The sequence below is a fragment of the Macadamia integrifolia genome, chromosome 14, assembly GCF_013358625.1.
Source record: "Macadamia integrifolia cultivar HAES 741 chromosome 14, SCU_Mint_v3, whole genome shotgun sequence".
NCBI lineage: Eukaryota > Viridiplantae > Streptophyta > Magnoliopsida > Proteales > Proteaceae > Macadamia > Macadamia integrifolia.
In genome coordinates, this window is record NC_056570.1 from 30,002,011 (window position 1) to 30,024,824 (window position 22,814).

Genomic DNA, 22,814 nt, shown 5'->3' on the forward strand with positions numbered 1-22,814 from the left:
CCGATACTCACCGATACGTACCAATACATACCGAAACATACATTTTACCTCAATTTTATATTTTTCATAGAGTCGTATCGAGGCATATCGTATCGTATCGATGTGTATTAGTGGTGTATTGATGCATATCAGTATGTATTGTAGGATATATATCGATACAAAATGATTTAAAAAATTCAATGTATCGTATCGGCCGACTAAATTTAAGATACGTATCGGAGGGTATCGTATCGGTATCGGAGATACTTAAAACCATGACTCTAACAAAAGAAGCTAAGATGATACCCTGACCTTCAGCAGGAGATCATCCCACTATACTGAAAAAAAAAAAAAAAAAAGCACATGTGATTCGAAATCTTGGTCTATATTAGGTGTCAATCAAAAGCCCGTAACCTATGGATGGGAGAAAGACCTTCATTGATAATGGAACACCTTTTTTTTGTTTCCTCTTTTGCAAGGTATTCCGCAATCAAGTCTGCTCCTTAAAACAATGAGTAAGTTTCCACTGAATCGAAGAAAGATACCACGTAAGGAAAAGTCAATCTTGGCTTACATACCATGGGACTGTTCCACCATACATTGCAATCGTTATTGCTATAGAATCACATTCGATCCAAAGACCCTGAATCCCCAAGTCTCTTGCAACCAATATGCCACTCACTAGCGCCAAAACTTCAACCTCATAGTAAGTACACATGCCAAAAAACTTGCCAAAAAAGCAATCACCCTTGCTTGATGGTCACGAATAATTTCTCCCGCTCCAACTCTACCCAGATTACCAAGAGAGCAATCATCCACATTTAATTTAAACCAAGAAAAAGATGGAGAACATCAGAAAACTTCCCTCATAATTTTTTTTTGGGTAATTTACAGCACCACCCGCTGGAGAATGCCAGTATTATAGGAACACCCCCTCTCTTTCACCAAATTAGACTCAGACCCCCTACCGTCAGTCACCGTTAAAGAATATATTTTATATGCTGATGTCAGCTACTGTTTTTTATGTTAAATACCAAAATGCCCTTACTAAATGTGAAGTACCTAAAATGCCCATCTAATAAGTCCTATCTTCAAATTGATGGTTATTGTACCTTTCTCCCAGATCCAGCACCGGCGGTGGTAGCTGTATCAACGATCATGGCGGCGTCGACGGCGGCAGGATCCCATGTTTACTGTACCTTTCTCCCAGATCGAGCACCGGCGGTGGCAGCTACATCAACGATCACGGCGGCGGCAGGATCCCATGTTTACTGTACCTTTCTCTCAGATCGAGCACCGGCGGTGGCAGCTACATCAACGATCACGGCGGCGGTAATCTGATCTTGAAAGAAACCAGGCTGGATGCAGTGGTGGGCTTTAAATCTGATCACTCAAGAGAATGGATTTTTGGTTTCTTTCAAAGAGAAAAATGGATGAAACGGTTCGGTAGAGTTAGCAACTGAGGTCAAGGGAAGACCTTTAAATCTGATCGCTCTCCCCCACCCTTGTCGTTGGTTTTGCTTCCTTCCCCATTTTCATTTTCAAGAGTTGACCTTTAAATCTGATCACTCAGAAGTTGAAATTGTGAAAACAATAATAAATCTAAGAGGAGAAGAAGAAACAGATCTGCTACGGGATATTAGGGATGATCAACTCTGCTCAGAACTTGAAATTGTAACAGCATAAAAGCTTATCATTTTACTGGAATCGTGTTTGCTTCCCGAGTCAGATCTGCAATGCCTGTTAGTGGCAGTGACATTAGCGGCGGTGATCACTCGATCCTTTTCCATTTCCGATCTGGAGGAATTTTTTTCTGTGAAGATTGAAAATCCATGACTAAGCATTTGGGTTTTTTTATTTAGAGAACCCAAGTCAGCCGAGAGAGAGAGAGAGAGAGCTGGAACCGCCAGTGACTGGAGAAGAAGCTGAACCGCCAGTGGTATCTACTGTTGCAGTGAGAGGTAAGGTAAAATACGATTGTTTATTTGTTTTAGTTAAAAGGGTAAAAATGTCATTTCAAATTCTTTCTTAACGGTGACTGACAGTAAGGGGTCTGAGTCTAATTTGGTGAAAGAGAGGGGGTGTTCCTATAATAATGGCATTCTCCAGGGGGTGGCGCTGTAAATTACCCTTTTTTTTTTGTTATATTATTATAAAAAATAAATAAAAAATACACTAGGCCCCTTAGGCTTAGAGAATCTGTTGGAACGCAACCCTAAAACAATGCAAGAAAGTAATGGAAAAACAAACAAACAATGCACAAATATTTATAAGGTTCAGCAAAATTACCTATGTCCTCTGTGAGATGAGATGAGATCTTACTTCACTATTAATGGAGAAGTGGGTTACAACGCTCGTCCTCACACCTCTAAGATTGCTTACAGAGAAAGAGAACCTCGCTAAAAAAATATAGCGAAAAAACCCTAAATACCAGAAAGTATAAAATTACCCTCAGTAAACGAGTCCTAAATAAAAATTCTATGGAATACAAGACATCGTATCCTAAGATAACCCTTACCCTATTTTTTAATACATACAGAGGAGAAGGAATTGATAACTTTAGATCCAAGCAATAATGCTAACTCATTGGGCCTGACCAGATAATTACATGGGTTACTGTCCAAAAGTTCATTAGAAAGGGAGTTATCCAGATGTGACTATTCGGGTCACATTAGCCAACACTTAGCTCCCAAGAAACCATATGGGTTATTTTATACAATTTGTTTAGTTCCTAAGCTAAACATTTTATAAATACTTTTTTTCTTTTTTGGTAAAATGTATGTTATAAATACAAAGATAGGAGAAGGGAGATACATATCCCCAACTTACATCGGAGATTAGAGAAACGTATATGGTGAAGAGTAAGGCACTGTTTGACAACGTTCTGTTTCTTCCATTTCTGCATTTTCTTGTTCCCAGAAACGGAGAAACAACCTAAAAAACATTTGATAAAGTTGTTCTGTTTCACCCGTTTCTAGAAACATAAATCAAAATCTATGTCTATTTATAATTCTAGAAATGACTTTAACGGACTTGTTTCGTCGTATAGAGAAACGAATTTGAGAGCAAAAAAGGGCTGTTGAGCCTGATAAATCTCTCAACTATTAAAACCTAAAAAGAGGCAACTGAACCCTCTCTCCCTTTTGGGCATCCGATGATACTATTGGGTTTTTTTAGTGGCATTATGTCTGCAAAAAACGTTTCAATAAACAGGTTTATCAGACACCAAAAAATCCATTTTGATTTCTGAAAACGTGAAAAGCCGTTTCTGTTGTTTCTAGACACGGAAATAATGGAAACACTATCAAACGGTGCCTTAGGTTCTTATAGTAGGGGGCACAGGATACCTGGGGAAAAGGCTTGTTGAAGAGAGCTTAGCCCATGGTCATGTCACCTATCTCCTCCACCGGCCAGAGATCAGCGGTGACATAGAGAAGGTGCAAACCCTATTGTCATTCAAGGAGCAAGGGGCTCACCTTGTTGATGGATCATTCAATGATCATCAAAGCCTTGTCAATACCGTAAAACTTGTCGATGTTGTCATATGCGCAATCGCCGGTATCCCTGGTAGGGGCCATCACATCCTCGAACAGCTGAAGCTTGTTGAAGCAATCAAAGTGGCTGGAAATATCAAGGTATACAATAACATCACCTGGTCACTTTTTTGCTAAAAGTCAGCAAAAGTATATATTGAATAAATAAAGAAATACAATCACAAAGAATGAGAGAAAAAACCCATTGAGTTACCTCTCTACCTTCGGCATTGCCAGTAGCAGAAAGGTAACCCAATCATCGGAAAACTAGATAACAAAATCTATATTGTGGTCTCATATTTGCGCCCCAAAATATTTCATGGAAAACAAAAGATGGCGCAGAGTTCCAACTTGTAGTTAACCGAATTGTTGTAGCATGTTTAGCCAATCTATAGGCTACCACGTTTCAATGGAATTTTTTGATTGGCGATGCGATTCACCACAGCCTGCGACTCACATTCAATCCACAAATTCATAGTATTCATCAATGAAGTGATGTGCAACCCATAGAAAAAGGTGCTGAATTCTTCCATGAAGTTGGTTCCCACACCTTCATAGACAGCAAAACTTCGTTTGGAGATCCATTTCTGTCCCTAATAACGCCACCAACCCCAAAACAGCCTGGATTTCCAAGAGAACATCCGTCAATGTTTAATTTGAGGCAATCAGATGAAGGAGGCACCCAAATAACTTCCAGAATTTTTGCAGAAGGTGCTCGGGAAATTGATATCATAAATTTCTTGGAAACCAATAAATCTGGAACTGAAGAAATGTAAATCTTTGCCATTTTAGAAAAGTCCTGGAGATCTTGAATTATTGAATTCACCACCTGATATATTGGACGAGATTTATTATCAAACCTTCGATTATTCCTTTCCTTCCAAATCTGGTGAGGAATCAAAATAACCGCAGCAAGCCATACCTTCCCAATCGAGACCACTTGAGCCTTTCTCTTCCACCAAGAGAATAACTCTTCAAGAGAGGGAAAACAACTCCATCTTTGATAAAAAAAAAAAAAATTCAACAATTCAAACCAATTTTTTCCTGCGAAATCACAGTCCAAAAAATTATGATGAAATGATTCCACATTTTTAAGGCAGAGATGACATCGTGACGCCATAGGAATATTGCGCTTCAATACTTTATCATCGGTTGGAAGACTACCATGAACTAACCTTCAGCCAAATAGTGACGACCTGGGGCGCAACCTTTTTTGCCAAATTAAATTTGTCGAAGCTGGGGCAGGTAATTTCTCTCTAAGGCTATTCCAAGCCGAAAAAACAGTGAACTTGCCTAATTCAAAAAGAGACCATACTCTATTATCTTTAATAGCCACTGTGGGGAGAGGAATGGACTTCACCAGATCATAAAGTGCCTTCATATCATCCGAAACAATTAGAGGAAGAGCCCAACGTCCTTCTACGATGAAATCTGAAATTTTCTCAGTTAAGTTAATAGAGAAAGACTGACCATCAGATATGATATCATAAGGACTCTTACCATTAATCTAGCGATCATACCAGAAATTGATTGAGGATCCACTACCAATAATCCACCTTTCCAATGCACAAATAAAGTCCCAAACTTTTTTCAGCCCAGCAAGATTGAAGAAGAGATGTTACCCTTTTTAAGAGACCTATTTGTAGCTACAAATCTTCCACGAAGTAAAGAAGCAAACATAGAGCTGTTAGACTTAACAAACCAACAAAATTTAGAGAGAAGGGCGAGATTAATATCTTTTAAATGACGGACCCTCAACCCTCCCTCATTTTTTGGCTTGCAAAGAGCACTCCATTCACTGTAATGGACTTGGTCGAATTTGCATCCCCACTCCAAATAAAATTGCGAAACCACTTCTCCATTAATAAAATCAGTGTACTTGGCCATAGATAAACTGAGAAAGTGTGAACAGGAATACTACACATTACTGATTTCACCAGCTCAACTCTTACAGCCATCGATAAAAGACGACGCTTCCATCCTGCATAATACTTCTTCTGCCAGAATGAAAAGCATCGGGGAGAGAGGATCGCTCTAACGCAAACCCCTTTCCACACCAAAGAATCCCATCGGACTACCATTAACCAAAACCGAAAGCTTAGAGGATGCTAGAATCTGATTAATCCAACCAATCCACACCTGAGAGAACCCAAACTTTTGAATCACATCAAACAGGAACTCCCACTCTACTGTGTCAAATGCTTTTTGGACGTCCAATTTGAGAACCTTATTGCCCCCATAAGACTTGCAAAACATCATATTGGTAAGCTCTGAGGCAACTCTAATATTTGAAAAAATGATTTTTCCTTTTTGAAATGCCCCCCGCTCTTCAAAGATCAGTTTATGCAAGAGCAAAGAAAGACGGGAGGAAAAAAATCTTGGAAATTATTTTAAATAAAAAATTCCCTAAGCAAATAGGGAGAAATTGCCCAACTTTTCTAGCATTATCCACCTTTGGGATTAATGTTAAAAAGTTGCAATTTACACCTTTGGTGATAACCCCTTCAATAAATTTTCTTTTTTTAATAGCATGACATACCTCCCTTCCGATAATATCCCAGCAAACTTGAAAAAGAGTACCAGGGAAGCCATCTGGTCCTGAAGCACTAGATGGGTCCAAATCAAAGACAACATTTTTAATTTCGTCTAAGATGGGGATCCTCATAAGCATATCATTATCTTCAGGGGTTACCAGCTCTGGAATAACAGAAAGAAGATCATCAACTCTCCTGAAATTACCACGCTTGTGGATATTTTAAAATGATCCACTAACTTCTCCCCAATGACAGAAAGAGAAGTATGGACAGCTCCATCTTTAGTTTGAATATTCCGAATAGTGTGTCTACCTCGACGCATCTTGGTTGAAGTGTGGAAGAATTTTGAGCAACGATCACCCTCTTTTAGCCATTTGACACGAGATTTCTTTGCCCAAATCTTCTCATAAAGGCCCACAGTAGTATCATAATCTCGTCTCGCAACTTGCTTCTAGTCATAAAGAGCTTCACTAAACCCATCAACCTCCATCAATTCCTAAATATGCTCCAGAGGACCTTTTAATCTTTAGCTTCCTTAGCACTTTGAAAATAGGAGTACCCCTCACAGGGATCTCCCACGATGCCCTCACAACATTCTTGAAATCACTATGCTCAGCCCAGAATCTATGCATTCGAAAAGGAATATTAGTAGGACGAGGCACCTCATCGCAAGAGATAATAATGGGAGAATGGTCAGAACATCCGCAAGGTAAAACCCTTTGGGAAATTTCAGAGAAACAATCTAGCCACTCCTCATTGCACAAGCTCCTATCCAGGACCGCATGAACATTTCCATGTTTTCTATTATTTGACCAGGTGAACTTCAATCTAGAAGACGGAATAGAAACCAGCTTACACGAGTCCATCATGGTAGCAAAATCTTCAGATGAGCCTAGATTAAAATACCTTGGACCCTGTTTAGCGTGAGAAAATAGGTACGCATTAAAATCACCAAGTACAATCCATGGTAACCTTCCACCAGAGATAGAAGCAAGATCAGACCAAAGCTGATGCCTATTTATCCTTAGATAGTTCGCATGCACAATAGAGATAAAAAATCCTTCACCACCTCCTTCCACGTATAATGTGATATGCTGATCAGAGGACATCACCATTGAAGATTTTATAAGACCCTCCTTACAAAAAACCCAAAGGTTTCGGATAGAATCATCCCGATGGTTGTAGAATTTTTTTTTTGATACCCAAGGTTCGCGAACAAAGAAATAGGACACCTACCAGTACCAACTTTTGGCTCCACCAAACAAACAAACAACGGCTTGTGCTCGCAAATGAGAGAGCGAAGAGTAGCACGAGCACGTCCATTGGAAATACCCCTAATATTCCAAAATAAGAACTGCATCATTGCAAGTTCTTGTTAGCTTCTCTAGTTGTGCGACGAGTAGTCACACCGATGTTTCGGTTATGAAGCAACCCATATACTATGTTCATCTCATGAGCCCTGCTGCTCCCGCGACTAGAGGATACTAGGATGACCACCTGAGCATCTCTAGATTGTCGACGAACCACAGGAACAAAAAGAACTCGAGAATCATTCTCCTCCATCTCAGAATGAGAAAGGTCATAATGGACGATAGCCATACACCCATTGTCCAAGCTTGATACAGTCATCGGAGAGACTACACTAGTATTAATGTTACTTGGCGACAATGGCAAAATCAGCTCCAAGCGTCCATCTTCAGAAAAAACCCAAGGATCGAAGATCCCTATCTGGAAAAACGTCCTCATCACCATTAGCTTGGGTTTGGCCCATATCCAAACCCGTATTCAAACCCGACCCATGTCCAGGTGATTGCAAAAATTCAAACTCATGTCCAGCGTGCTCTTGCTCTAAAATAGGAAGTGAATCAGCCACATTGGCTACATTCACAAAACTTACTCCTTCCAAAACTGTTGGAGATGGAATGCTTCCTATTAAATTTGCTCCAGCTATGGAAATAGGACTCTCAAGGATAGGATTTTCCATCAAAGGGATGTCTCCCAAATCTGATCCCTGATTTGGCACAAGTGCTGAGTCACTTTCCAAAGTCTATTGATTTGCCCATTCCTGCCGTGGACGAGGAAGAACCGTTGGGCGCTCGACCACATTAATAGTTCCAGGAATTCCAAATCCCTTTACTCTATCAGAAGAAGCCTTACAAGCATCAGCGTTATGCCCATAGCGACGGCAAGAGGCGCAACGCCCAGGTGGAGCTTCATATTCCACAGTTTGCTTGAAAACATATCAATCCATGGAACCAACCTGCTCTCTCTCCACATACAGCTCCTCAACACGAGGCATAGAATCGTCAATGTCCACGAAAACTCTTGCAAAGTGTCCATAATGTGAGTCCAGAGTTCAGCGATCAATAGCAATGGGATGCCCCACGGCTTTAGCAATAGATAACAATATAGATTCATGCCAATATTCTTGTGGAAGAGCTGGAAACCTCACGCAAGACAGCCTATAGTTAATCTCTTCATCATCAGTCTTGAAATCCGGTCTCCATCTCTGAAAGTGTAGAAGCTGCCCTTCAACTCTGACCGGACCAAGCTTCCAAGCAATAGTCACATATCAGCTTCCAATTCAAATCGAAAGGAGACAAATCCTTTCCCCAAAGATTTCAGAGCTACCTTAGCTTGCAATGGCCAAGCAGTATTCACAAAACTATTTAACAAAGCAAACCGATGAAGCTCTAGTTGCTTCACATATGCTGCTTGAGGGATCTTTATGCGTGTTAAGTTTCCATCCCTTACAGGAGACGGAAACCGATCCACAGATGGTAGAGCTAGTCGTCCCACCGCCTCTGCAAAAGTGTGTTGATGCTGATCGTAATCCCTCCTCATTCCAATAGGGGCATCTGGAATAATCGGTGCATTCTCTTCTCTTTGATCAGCCATCATACCAACAGTTTCCTACTCATCAGAAATCGTACCAGAAGATGAATTTTTGTGTCCAGGGATGAGGTGAGATTCCCCTAAAAGAAAAAAATCTCCTGCCCATTGATTGAGATCACCATTACCATCCAGACCCCTAGCATCACCATCGCTTCCTCCATGAGTTCCTCCTTGCAAGGAAAACCCATACACGTTCTCTCTCTCTCTCTCTCTCTCTCTCTCTCTCTCTCTCTCTCATATTCTCTATTCCCCTACCACATCTGGTCACTCACTCACCCACCCTAAATTTTGGGGCCTTGTAATCTCAGTGTAACTAAGAATGCAACTCAGGCCAGACCATTAAGATGTGGGCTTCAATTAATTTGGTTTAAATCTATGCAGGCTTCATGCTTGGCACTATTTAGAATTGCTCAACTGCTTGACCCAGCTCAGCCCAGTCTAAAATTGTGTTTGATATACATTTTTGGAATACATTCTAGGTCGTTGATGTATTCCAATAAATCACACCAAACAAGTTATATAGGTAATAGGTTTAACAAATGTGGTGCAACGATTTTTGCCGTCAAAGTTTGAAACAGACCTGGCGCGGATGGGAAACGCCATGGAACCTGGAAGGGTGACATTTGATGATAAGATGGTGGTGAGGAAGGCGATCAATGATGTCGGCATTCCTTACACTTATATATCCGCAAACTGCTTTGCAGGATACTTCCTTGCAGTACTATGTCAACCTGGTAAAATTATTCCTTCTAGGGATAGTGTGGTATTTTTGGGAAATGAAAACCAGAAATCTAACAATATTTTTACTTAACTAAAAAAAAGAACCTTACTAGTTTGACGTATGAAAACACTCTCATTGAGCTAAGCCCAAAAAGACCCCACTGCCTCCTTTCATGTCTGACGTTTCCTACGCCAAGATGGCACAGTTCTTGCACCCATATTGGGAAAAAGCAGCTCCCCAATAAAAACCATTGAAGAATACCATTGACTTTGGCAGCAATTTATATGGACGAGGATGACATTGCAACATACACAATAAAAACAATTGAAGGCCAACGTACGACACTCGATAAGACTGTACCTACAACCACCAGAAAACATATTGTCTCAGAGAGAAGTTGTGGGAATATGGAAGAAGCCCATAGGCGAAGTGCTACACAAGTCTACCATCTCTAAGGAAGAATTCCTTGCTTCCATGAAAGGTAAGATTGACTTTCCCTTGCAGAAGGAATCAACATAACCAGAATTAACTAAAAAAAACCAGAATTTAAAATATTTTTATTCCTTCTTTTTATTATTATTATTATTATTAATTTTTTTTTGTGTGTGTGTCTGAAACAACAGAGCAAAATTATGTCATGCAAGTTGGGTTGACACACTACTATCATGTTTGCTACAATTAGGGGTGTCAACGGTCCGGGTTGGTGCGGTTTCGGTCTGGTTCCACCGGTTTCGGTGTGAGTTTGGAAGTGACCGAAACCGACCCATTAAGGATTTATCGGTTTCGGTCCGGTGTCGGCTTCGGTGCGGTTTGGGTTCAGGTTGGTACCGGTTTGGATTTATTAGGTTCATTTTGGTTTGGATCGGTTTTTTAAACCGGTATGGAGCCATTAGGAAACAACCAAATGATGAATTGTTGAACTTCGGTTTCTTAAATCGATTTGTAACCGGGTTGGTTTTGGTTTTTGGTCTAGTTTGGATTCGATTTTCCATACAAATGTATACAAAACTATTCAAATTTTGATTTTTTTAATGAATTTTGGAGTGTTTTGGTTTCTTACCGGTTTGGTTTCGGTTTCGGTCCGGGTTTTGAGCCGGTTTCGGTTTGGTTTCGGGTTCATCCGGTTTTCGGTGCGGTTCGGTTTGGTTTTGGGGTTACAATACTCGAAACCGAACCGAACCAATAAGGCTTCGGTTCGGTTCGATCCGGGTTGTTTTCGGTTCGGTCCGGCCAGTTTTACCGGTTCGGTTTAGGAATTGACACCCCTAGCTACAATGGTTGCCTTGCAAATTTTGAAATAGGAGCCGATGGAAAGGACATCAAGGTTATACCCAGAAGTCAACTACACAAGGATGGACAAATATCTCAAACACTACATATAAAATGTTTCTTTAGCTACAAAACTATGCATGATAAAATATTTGGATCCCACACTTGGCCTTGAATTGAATAATAGTAGTATTTAATGTGTTTGTATTTGATGTATCAACCTTTGGTTGTCAATTTTTGAGCTATTGAGTGGCGTACTCCATAGCTTTTTTGGGACAAAATTGGCTGTTTCCCAGGTTGCAACTAATTAGTTGCAATCCCAGCAGGCAATTGAAGAAATGAACCTCTAAGGGTATTTTCAAAAATACCAAAACCTAGGAGTGTATATTTGTATCTATCCAAGGGGGAAGGTGAATTAGTACATTTCTTTGGCTGTAAGCAACTTAGCTACAATCAGGTAGCAACCAATTTTCCCCCCATTTGGTTTCTACCATCTATTCCTTTATTTCATTAAAAAAAAAAAATAGAATTCAGATCCTTTCCCATGGCTGAGAGAGCACGGCCACATTCAACGGCTGAGAGCAACCCAGACACTCACCCGAGTTCTAGCCATCGGATGGGCTCTTCCCTCACGAGAGAAAATCAGGTTTGAAAAAAATGTGCCTTTCACTTGAATGGAGTAGTAGATTTATTTATTTATTTTGCAAAGTAAAAAGGCTAGGCACCAGGAGGTTTTGCTATGTAGCAACAACCGGAGCTTAAGATGGAATGCGCAAGGCTTAATATAATTTCCCAACAATCCAGCTGTGTTTTGACTTTACAACAAAATGGAGTTGTGGAACGTAGACATAGACACCTCCTCAATGTTGCTCGGGCACTTCTTCATTTCAATCTGGTATTCCTATTAAGTTTTGGGGAGAGTGTGTTTTAATAGCTGCTTACTTGGTAAATCGTCTTCTTAGCAAAGTCTGACAAGGGCACTCCCCTTATGAAATCCTTCATAAAAAAGTACCTAATCTTTCCAATTTACAGGTTTTTGGTTACCTTTGCTTTGGGAGAAATCATATTATTCAACATAAATTTGATAAACGGGCTTCTACAGGGGTGTTCATTGGCTATCTTTATGGCCAGAAGGGTTACCGCATGCTTGACATTCAATTTAAAAAGACTTACGTGACACGGGACATTGTGTTTCATGAGCATATTTTTCCCTATGCCATACTCCCTACACCTGTGCCTCATGGCTCACCCATTCTTCCCTTGCTACCATCACACATAGATGACCACTTCATTGTTGACCTTCCTTTATCACCTACCATTAGCCTTACACCCCATGATCCTCCTCCAGAAACCCCACTTTACCCACACCTCATACCCCTTCCTCACCACTACCATTAGCACCACCAACCAGACCATGACGACATCACCAACCGCCCTATCATCTTTAGGACTATCAATGCTTGTGGAGCCCGACGCAGTCGTCATCTTCAGGTGCTCATTCTCCACCCTCACATCCTTTACCATGTTTTCTTAATTATGATTTATTTAACCCCTCTCATAAGGCATTTCTTGCATATATTACTCTTGAGAATGAGCTTGCCACATTTACCAAGGCAATGAAACACAAAGAATGGAGGGATGCTATGCAGGCTGAAATCCAAGATCGGTCACAGAATAACACCTAGTCAATTGTACCTCTTCCTCCTAGCAAGAAACCCATTGGACCCAAATGGGTATATAAGATTAAGCATTCTTCTGATGGCAGTATTGAGCCTTACAAGGCGCGCCTTGTTGCAAAAGCATACACTCAAATTGAGGGTGTTGATTGTCATGACCATAGTTAGCAAATTCGGATTCAGGAATTATTCGGGCGGAGAATTATTCGGAATAATTCGATTGATTAATTTAAGGATTCGGTCAAAAAAGCGGTCAAAAAAGCTTATTGGGTTTTTTTTTTAAATAATGTTTAAATGGACCGAATAATTCGGTTTAATTCGGATTCGGTCCGAATTATTCGCGATTTATATTCACTTTTGAAAAAATCGTGAATTTTAAAGAATTTTATTTTTAATTCGGATTTGGTCCGAATTTTTGATAAAATTCTGAAAAATTCGGTTTGGCCGAATAATTCGCGAATTATTCGGCCGAATTGATAACACTGGTCATGACTACTTATGCTCTAGTTGCCAAACTTGTCACTGTTCGGGTTCTTTTGGCACTGACAGCTAATCGCATTGGTCACTCCAACAAATGGATGTGAATAACGCCTTTTTAAATGGCAATCTCGATGAGGAAGTTTACAGGACCCCACCTCCTAGATATTGTCGAAAGGGGGAGACGTTTGTTTGCCGCCTTAAAAAATCACTTATGGCCTTAAAAAGGCATTGCGTCAATGGTATTCCAAATTTTCTAAGGCATTGCGTGCATATGGATTCCAGCATTCCCACTCTGATCATTCACTATTTATCCTGCATAAAGGGGATGCTACAATGTTTGTTCTCCTATATGTTGATATCGTACTCACTGGTTCTGATGCTGCATTACTCCATGATATATAATGCATGCTGCACCACCAGTTTCAAATTAAAGACCTTGATCAACTCAAATATTTTTTGGGAATCAAGGTTTCTTGGTCTCAACTAGGCTTGTATCTCTATGTCAACACAAATATGTCCTTGATATTTTAGATGATTGCGGCTACACTGGCGCACATCTTGCTGACACACATGGAGCAAAACTTGAAGTTATCTAATGATGAGGGTGCTCTTCTCGATTATGCTTCTTCTTATCGTTGTTTAGTTGGACGATTTATATACCTAACGGTTACTAGACCTGACATAGACCATACTATCAACATCCTAAGTCAGTTCATGTACGAGCCACTTTAGCCCCATCTTGATGCTATCCACCGTCTATTACAGTATCTCAAGAGTACTCCGGGCCAAGGTCTCCATTATCCCTCCGACACAAACCTAGAATTGAAAATCTATTGTGATTCAGATTGGGCCAGTTGCCCCATTACTAGATGCTCTACAACTGGTTACTTTGTCATTTTGGGCTCTAATTTGATTTATTAGAAGACACAAAAAGCAACAAAAATTTTCTCATTCTTCTGCTGAAGCTGAGTATCGCACCATGGCCATTACAACATGTGTATTGATATGGTTAACATATTTATTGCGTGATATGGACTCTCCTACCGCACTCTCATCCCAATGTATTGTGATAATCAGGCAACCCTCCACATTGCTGCAAATCCTATTTTTCATGAACGCACGAAGCATATCAAAATAGACTGTCATCTTGTTCGTGAAAGGCAACAACAATAACTCATTATTCCAAGCAAGATTGCCTCTCGTCATCATATCGATTGCTGACATATTCACCAAGGCTCTCGAACATGAGCAGTTTCAAATCTTGCTTTCCAAGTTGGGTGTTCGTAATCTCCATGCACCAACTTGAGGGAGAGTCTTAAGATCTTATCTCTCCACTTATTCATTCTTATATTGTATACCTTATTTGTTGTACATTCAATATTGGTAGGAGTAGTATTAGGTAAGACAATAATACCATAGATGTATTTCCATATTGGAAGGAGTAGTATTAGGTAAGACAACTGCAACACAAAGGTGTATATATATCCCACGATTGTGAAAAATAAAGGTAGATCAATTCAATCCAATTGAATTCTCACTTTCAACAGATAAAGCCGATATCACTTTCACACAATACAACTTCATCTTTTCTTATAATGCATAAAGGTTTAAACAATTAATCCCTGAAGCCAATATAATATTGGAAGTGCGACTGAAAAATTCTTTAGTCCATGATTGTTCATCACCATAATCCTTCATTACCCAAATGTCGAAATGCCCATTAGCATTGCAATAATATAGAGAAAAAAAACCGTTCAATTCCACCAATCCCATTGGGTGATAAGTATTTTCTTGGCTGAAGCTTTTAGGTAGATACAGTTCCTTGAATTTCTCATCCCCAAAATCAAACGAGATGGGTTTTTTCAAGAAGCCTGGTTTGCTTCCCATGCAATGTAGAAAGAAGAAGATGGTCTCTTCAGGAGGATTTCTGGGTAAAGTAGACTCTTGTATTCCTTGGTGGTTGGGTTCAACAAATACAAGCTATCAAAAGTAGAAAAACAGAGTAACCCATTACAAGAACTGGAAATGACTTTATGTATAAGCTTGTAATCGAGCCTGTGCAGGGTTTTAAAAGTCCGAATCAGCATCCTGAAGAATTACGATCTGAATCAGTAAAAATCGATCAAAATAGTCAGAAGACTCAGAACCCATTAATCAGAGTGACTCGGCTCATTCAGTGCCTCCAGAGCTGAATTGGTTGATTTGCAATCAGACTCACTGATTTTATAAACTCCTCTCCTTTGTAGATTTAGAGGTTTTTGACACGTAAATATATATAGGGGAAAAATAAAAGGGAAATTTTTTTTTGGTGGGACGTAAGTGTAGAAACGCAACCCTAAAAGCTATATAGAAGATTATGGAAAAACAAGAACAAATAATGCACACAGGTTTGCGAGGTTCGGTAAAATTGTCTATGTCTTTAGAGAGATGAGATTCTGCTTCACTATCAATGGAGAATAGGATTGTAACACTCGTCCTCACACCTCTCAAAATTATTTACAAAGAAAGTAATTCTCGCTACAAATATATAATGAAAAACTCTAACACCAAAAAGTACAAAATTGACCTCAAATAAAAAATTTGAACGAGGGACTGCACCAGTACTCTCTGGATTAAACTGCAACAGAATACAAGACATCATACACCAAACAGTATTTGCCACATCATAGAGGGGCTCACCTCTGGGAGGGGCAGGGGTCATTCAATGCCCCTTGTGTAGGCGTGTGGCCCTTATGTTTACCCAAGAAACTTTGTTTAAAAAAAAAGAGAGGCAGACATAGGTGGAACAACAATATGGCAACATCTACCCTTAACTATATTAAAATAATTTTTTTTTTTAATAAGAAAAATAATTGTATTAAAAATGATACATTACTCCTTTATCAAACTCGAATGGCTTGATTCGCAAGGTTCTGTGAAGGGCAAGTCGAGCCCAAAAAAAACCCTGGTTCTCCAAATTTGGTTATAAATTAATTTTTTTTGGGATAAAATTTGGTGATAAATTGTTACTTTATGTAAATGAAGAAGTTCTCAATGCAATGATAAGTATCTTAATTTCCGTACTGTTGGGCCAATAGTTGTGGACCTATATGGTAATGTCATGGATAATCAAAAAGAAACTATTTAGGAGAGATCAAAGTTGGATTCAATTTGATGCTGAGAAGTTTGTTAGTGCCAAAGTCAAATTATGTAGCATTATTGTTGTCAATTACCACCCACAAAGTATTTATTTTGCAAATAAATTTACTACTCCATTCAAGTGCAAAGCATATTTAATTTTTTGAGTGGCTGAAAAATATATTAAAAAAAAAAAAAAAAAAAAAAAGACAAATTAAAGTACATCACGGAAGCCAAAATGGCTAGCATATGAGCCTAAAAACCAACAACCAAAGATTGATACATTAAAAGTCAGGGTGGGTGAATAAACCAACAAAATTAAAATAATTGCAAAGCACATTATTTTCCAAATCCTATCAATATTTAATTTAAGAACACATGTGGGCTCCAAATAATTTATTATCTATAGCTTCTTATTAAGCTAAAGAAACTTTTATATGTAGCGTTTGAGATATTTGTCCACCCTTGTATAGTTAACTTCTGGGTAAAGCCTTGAAGCCTCCTCTCCATCTTTTCCTATTTCAAAATTTGTAAGGCAACCCTCATAGCAAATATGATAGTAGTGTGTCAATCCAACCTGCTCCGCAAAATTTTGCCCTGTTTCTTTGGGAGACATGTCAAAATAATAATAATAATAATAAAACCTAAAAAAAGGAAGTGAAACGCCAATGCCCAGACACAGTGAGGGTGAAATGACTGGCCCATCCCTCATAAAAGTTGAAAATCATCCTATCCTCTTTGATGTTTTTAATAATGCTTCTATTAGGTTCCACACTAGTACAAGGGCGACGCTGCCTTTTAAAGAACCCTCTTCTTAATAATAATAATAATAATTCTGATTGTGGTTTTTTTTTTTTTTTTTTTATAACGAATTCTGGTTGCATTGATTTCTTCTACAACGGAAAGCCAATCTTACCTCTCATTATTTAGAAAAAAAAAAAATAACAAATAAAGAAATAAATAAAATAAATCTTACCTTTCATAGTAGTAAGGAATTCTTCATTGGAGATGGTAGACTTGTGTAGCACTTTGCCTATGAGCTTCTCCCATATTCCCACAACCTCTCTCTGAGACAATATGTTTTCTGGTGGTCGTAGGTAGAGAGTCTTATTGAGTGTACGTGGGTCTTCAATTGTTTTTATGGTGTATGTTGCAATGTCATCCTCATCAACATATATTGCTGCCCAACCCAAAGGACATAACTATTATATTTCTTACTCCAATAGTTGCATTTTTGAGTACTCAAAACAAATAAGTATATGGTTACCTTTTTGGTTTCCATCTCCCAACAAAACCACACTATCCCTAGAAGGAATAATTTTCCCAGGTTGACATAGACCACCAAGGAAGTATCCGGCGAAGCAGTTTGCAGATACATAAGTGAAAGGAATGCCGGCATCATTGATCGCCTTCCTCACCACCATCTTATCATCGAATGTCACCCTTCCAGGTTCCATGGCATTTCCCATTTGCGCCGGATCTGTTCCAAACTCCGACGGCAAAAATCGCTGCATCACATTTGTTAGACTCACATATGGTTTTTTTTTTTCCTAGTAAAACCACCTATATATGATTGTTGATACCTACATTCCTTAACATCACCTATAATCATACAAGACTAATGTTGGAATAAATTCATGAAAAATCATGGAAACAAAAGTTTTGACTCAAACCCAGGAAAAATAAAAGGTTCAATTCATGAAATCCTAGGTTCTAAAGTACATGAAAATCCGAGGACAACTGCTACCACAGTTGGCTTGATGCTAGTGCAATAGGAGTTGAGATCCCCTGCATGTAGTTCAAGTCAATATATGTGCGAACAAGTGTACCACTTAGAGGGTGGAGAGGGTTATTTATTGAAAATAAAAGGAATAGGTTCCAGTTTATTATGAAAAATAAAAGGATGGGTTTTGCCACATGAAGTGTACGTGGAGAGGATCTGTACTCATGCAGTAGAGCCTAGCCACTGGGAGATTTTGAATTCGAGACTACCCATTTCTCATTTAGTCTAGGATTTTGAGTTCGAAACCACATATTCCTCATCTAGTCTAGATCCCTCGGCCCACCTGAAAAAGGAACTTGTAAAATTCCTCTCTCTAACACACAGTTCAGCAAAGAGGATTTAGAACCTTTATCATGACAAAAAGAAAAAAATATTAAGAATTAATAATATCAATTTGAATAAGACTGAGTTTTCCTGTCGCCCCGATCAGTGAAAGAAAATTCATTCACTGGCACTCAGAAGAACGAGGAGGGTATCAAAAATGTATTTTGAGAAAATACTAAAACCTTATATAGGTTTATGAATTGTACGATAGTGGGTGAACCATGCTCTATGGATATATAAGCGCTAATAATTCATTTCTCAACTTTCTTCGCTTTTCAGTTTAGACATGGTTTTAGATTAGTTTGAAACTTGGACTGGGCTGGGTTAGGCTGGGTCGAGCAAATGAGCAGTTCTAAAATAAGGCCAACCATGAAACCTGGCTTGATATAAACCAAATTAATTTAGGGTCAGTGAGTGACCTAGGGATTATATTGTATACCTTGATATTTCCGGCCTCTTTGATTGCTTCAACAAGCTTGAGCTGTTGAAGGATGTGGTGGCTCCTAATGTGAACACCAGAGATTGCACAGATGACAACATCAACTAATTTTAGGGCATTGACAAGGCTTTGATGATCATTAAAAGATCCATCAACAAGGTGAGCTCCTTGATCTTTCAATGACAAAAGGATTTGCAGCTTCTCCATGTCAACTCCAATCTCAGGCCGGTGGAGGACATAGGTGACATGACCATGGGCTAAGCTTGCTTTCACAAGCCTTTTCCCCAGGTATCCTGTGCCCCCTACTATAAGAACCTTACTCTTCACCATATCTGTTTCTCTATTCTCCAATGTAAGTTGGGGATATGTTTCTCCCTTCTCCTATCTTTGTATTTATAAGATACATTTTACCAAAAAAGAAAAAAAGTATTTATAAAATGTTTAGCTTAGGAACTAAACAAATTCTATAAAATAACCCATATGGTTGCTTGGGAGCTAAGTGTTAGCTAACGTGACCCGAACAGTCACATCTGCATAACTATCTTTGTAATGAACTTTTGGACGGTAACCCATGTTATTATCTGGTCAGGCCCAACGAGTTAGCATTATTGCTTACAGTTATCTATTCCTTCTCTTCCGTATGTATCAAATAAATAGGGGAAGAGTTCTCTTAGGGTACAATGTATTGTATTCCATCGAACTTTTATTTGGGACTCATTTACTGAGGTTAATTTTATATTTTCTGGTATTTATGATTTTTTTTTATATATATTTGCAGCAAGATTCTCTTTCTCTATAAGCAATCTTAGAGGTGTGAGGACGAGTGTTGTATTCCACTTCTCCATTGATAATGAAATAGGATCTCATCTCACCGAGGACGTAGATAATTTTGCCGAACCTTGTAAATTTGCTTGGATTGTTTGTTCATTTTTTCCATTACTTTTCTTCGTTGTTTTAGGGTTGCATACGTTTCGACAGGTTTTCTAAGCCTAAAGGGCCTAGTGTATTTTTTATTTATTTTTTTAACCACAAAATTATAAAAAATATATTTATGAGGGAATTTTTCTGATGTTCTCCATCTTTTTCTTGGTTTAATTAAATGGGGATGATTGTTCTCTTGGTAGTCCGGGTAGAGTTGGAGCAGGAGGAATATCCGTGGCTATCAAGCAAGGATGATTGCTTCTTTTGGCAATTTTTTGGGATGCGCACCTACTATGAGGTTGAAGTTTTTGAGCTAGTGAGTGGCATACTGGTTGCCATTGACTTCGGGATTCTAGATTTTTGGATCAAATGTGACTATGTAGCAATGACGATTGCAAGGTATGGTGGAACTGTCGTGTGGTATGTAACCCAAGATTGACTTTTCCTTACATGAAATCTTTATTTCATTAAGTGGAATCTTACTCTTGTTTTAAGGAAGCAAATCTGATTGCGAAATACCTTGCAAAAGATGCAACAAAAAAAAGTGTTCCATTATAAATGAAGGGCTTTCCTCCATCCATAGGTGATGAGCTTTTGATTGACGCCCAATATAGACCAAGATTTCATATTTCCGGTGCTTACTACTTTTTTTTTCCAGTGTAATGGGAGGGTGGGACGATCTTCTGCTAATGCAATTCTGAAGGTCAGGGTATTGTCTTAGCTTCTTTTGTTAGAGTATATGTTAGGTGTTGTATCTTTCTTTATTTTGTCTCTCTGTAATCTTCTATTTTTTTATTACCTTTTTTAATATAATTGAACTTCTAAGTTAATTAAAAAAAAAATTCTTTATGAGAGAATCATATGTAGCTTTGGGGCTAACCCAAGTGTAAAATTAACCACTATGGTTGCTTGCTTGGGAACTAGGTGGTGGCTAATGTGACCCAAATAGTCACATCTAGAGTTTTAAAAGTTGGACCGATTCGATTAGGATCATCCAGTCGGATCAGTATTGACGAGATGGATCCAGTGATCCACTATCTTGAGTCTTGACCGATTCTATATCAATCTTCTAGTAAATTATTAGAGAAAATTTTTTTTTTTTTTTTTTTTTTTTTAAGTGAAACCAATCCCAATCATTATTGGTGGAGACCAATCCAGATCATCATCGGTTGAGACCTATCCGATCCCAAGTATGAAATCTTTGCTCGCATCAGCATAAACACTTTTTATGGTGAATTGAAATTCTGAACCGTAGCATGTGATAAAGTTATCTAATCGAACTCAACCCGGTCCTAATAGAGTCTGATTGGGCCAGATTAGGCCCGATTGATCTAAATTGACCTTGATTTTTGTCAAGGTTGGGCTAACGAATCCTGTTTTTGCCATTTATTTTTTAATATTAAACAAAAATTAAAAAGCATTAATAGATCAAAAGATCAATACACAATTAAAATTATAAAGTGCAATACAATAATAAATGTTTAGGACAACACCAACTCAAAAGAATTATTGACCCAAATTTCATTATTTTAAATTGAAGGATAAGATGATAATCCTAAATCATATTATATTTTAATCAAAGTTAAAATTAGGGCCAAGTTGGGCCTAAGCTTCAACCCAGGCCCGACTCAATCCTAACTCAGGCTTTGTGTTTTTCAACTCTAACCGCCCCTTAGGATTAGAAATCTTAGCCCAAACCCTATTCAAGTTAAAGTGGATCAAGATAAATTCGGACAGTCAAAGCCAAATTTACACCCTACTCCCCCCTTAATAAATGCTTCACGACCTACTCCTACCATTAGCGGGGAACTACATATGGGGCATCACCAGCGAACATTTTCTATGTCTTAAATCTTGACGTGCAATCTCTTCTGCATGCAAGCGTTCTGAAAATCTTTTTACCTTTTATTCAGACATAAAGAAGGAAATGAATTGACAAACTTAAATCGAAAACCCATAATGCTAATTAGGGGTGTCAATCATCTTCGGCCAGTGTAGGTCGGGCCTATATCCTCAGACCATAACCTACCTATTTAACGAATGAGCCGGTCTCTGTCGGTGTCATATAGGTCTTGGTCAGTGTCATGTCGGGCTCGATCGGATATCGGGCTTATCCTAATCAGACTAATTGGGTTATAATTGGGCCATAAATGGGAGTAATGTACTAATAAGGCCTTAAACGGTCTTTACTTTTCTTCGATTTTAGATACTTTAATTTATTTTGTTAAATCATCAAAAATTTTGAAAATATATTGCAGTTAATTACAGTCAATAATTATTAAAAATATCAATATATACCCTATTCTATCTCAAAAAACATCAAAATACCTATATAAATGGTCGGGCTAAACATGTCAATCCGAGTTGGGCTTGTAAATGGGCTTATCCTTTGCACCATATACTACAATCAGGCCGATCCAAGTCGAACAATAAACGTGTCGGAATCGATCAGGCCTACTAGAGTGAGTTTGGAATTGACATCCCTAAATTGCTAATAATCTTTCAGGTACAGTCCAGAATTTCAATCATCATAAAGAATGTCAAGGTGACCATTTTAAAGTTGCTTATAATTTTTGTTACTGGAAATCTTATAGATGTTGGGTCATGGGTGCATCGATTCATCTATTTCTGGAATAAAGAAAAGCTTTAAATTTTAAGATTGCTTTCCATGGGTCTGTGACAGCATCAGATTGGAATGGTACCTTGGCAAGGTTCTCAGGAGGAACTGTTGGATTAGAATCTATAAAGGTTACTTGATCTGGGTTTGGTTACATTAACTGTGAAAAACACTAATAAAGCCCCAGCAGTAGGGGTCAAACCTAGGACTTTCTGCTTAGGGTGCTTAGGAAAGCTACAGGAAAATTTATTCAGTTCAAAGGGTCACTCAACAATTAGATATGTTAAGTTTGTCTCGAATTTTTGATCGGTTTTGAAGAATGATCCGCTTTGATATATTTCGATGGCGATCCGAATGGGATTTTTTCTGAGATATGAGACAAATCGACCCGCAACTTGGAGGAGTACATAATATACTATTGCTTTGTTGAGCAAGCAGTTGTAATTTGGGGGTTTTTTCGAGCTAGGGTTTTAGAGTAAGTTTCCTTGCCACTGCTCAATGTGTGAATCTCGTTAAATTCCTCTGC

The 22,814-nt window shown here is 38.6% G+C and overlaps 1 protein-coding gene and 1 pseudogene across 2 annotated transcripts; one reads left to right on the forward strand and one right to left on the reverse strand.

The window, feature by feature from the left end:
- Nucleotides 1-2,830: 2,830 nt before the first annotated feature.
- Nucleotides 2,831-11,044, forward strand: LOC122060929 (annotated as a pseudogene).
- Nucleotides 11,045-16,505: 5,461 nt separating this feature from the next.
- On the reverse strand, nucleotides 16,506-19,119 carry LOC122062137 (bifunctional pinoresinol-lariciresinol reductase 2-like). Of its 2 annotated transcripts, none has more exons than XM_042625806.1 (4): nucleotides 18,751-19,119; nucleotides 17,472-17,712; nucleotides 17,181-17,384; nucleotides 16,506-16,801 (listed from the first exon to the last, which is right to left on the reverse strand). In XM_042625806.1, the coding sequence occupies exons 1-4, from the start codon at nucleotides 19,078-19,080 to the stop codon at nucleotides 16,638-16,640; spliced, it is 939 nt and encodes a 312-aa protein (XP_042481740.1). In that variant the 5' UTR covers nucleotides 19,081-19,119; the 3' UTR covers nucleotides 16,506-16,637. The 2 variants fall into 2 exon arrangements, with proteins under 2 accessions (XP_042481740.1, XP_042481739.1); XM_042625805.1 differs by having other exon boundaries at nucleotides 16,506-16,807.
- Nucleotides 19,120-22,814: the final 3,695 nt, after the last annotated feature.

Bases quoted from the DNA above. Each gene is read 5' to 3' on its own strand.
- LOC122062137 (XM_042625805.1), bottom strand. From the start codon at position 19,080: ATGGTGAAGAGTAAGGTTCTTATAGTAGGGGGCACAGGATACCTGGGG. The intron at 17,385-17,471 runs GTAACCATATAC...TGGGTTGGGCAG, and splicing joins GGGAGATGGAAACCAAAAAG to CAATATATGTTGATGAGGAT. The intron at 16,808-17,180 runs GTAAGATTTATT...TGTCTCCCAAAG, and splicing joins ATTCCTTACTACTATGAAAG to AAACAGGGCAAAATTTTGCG.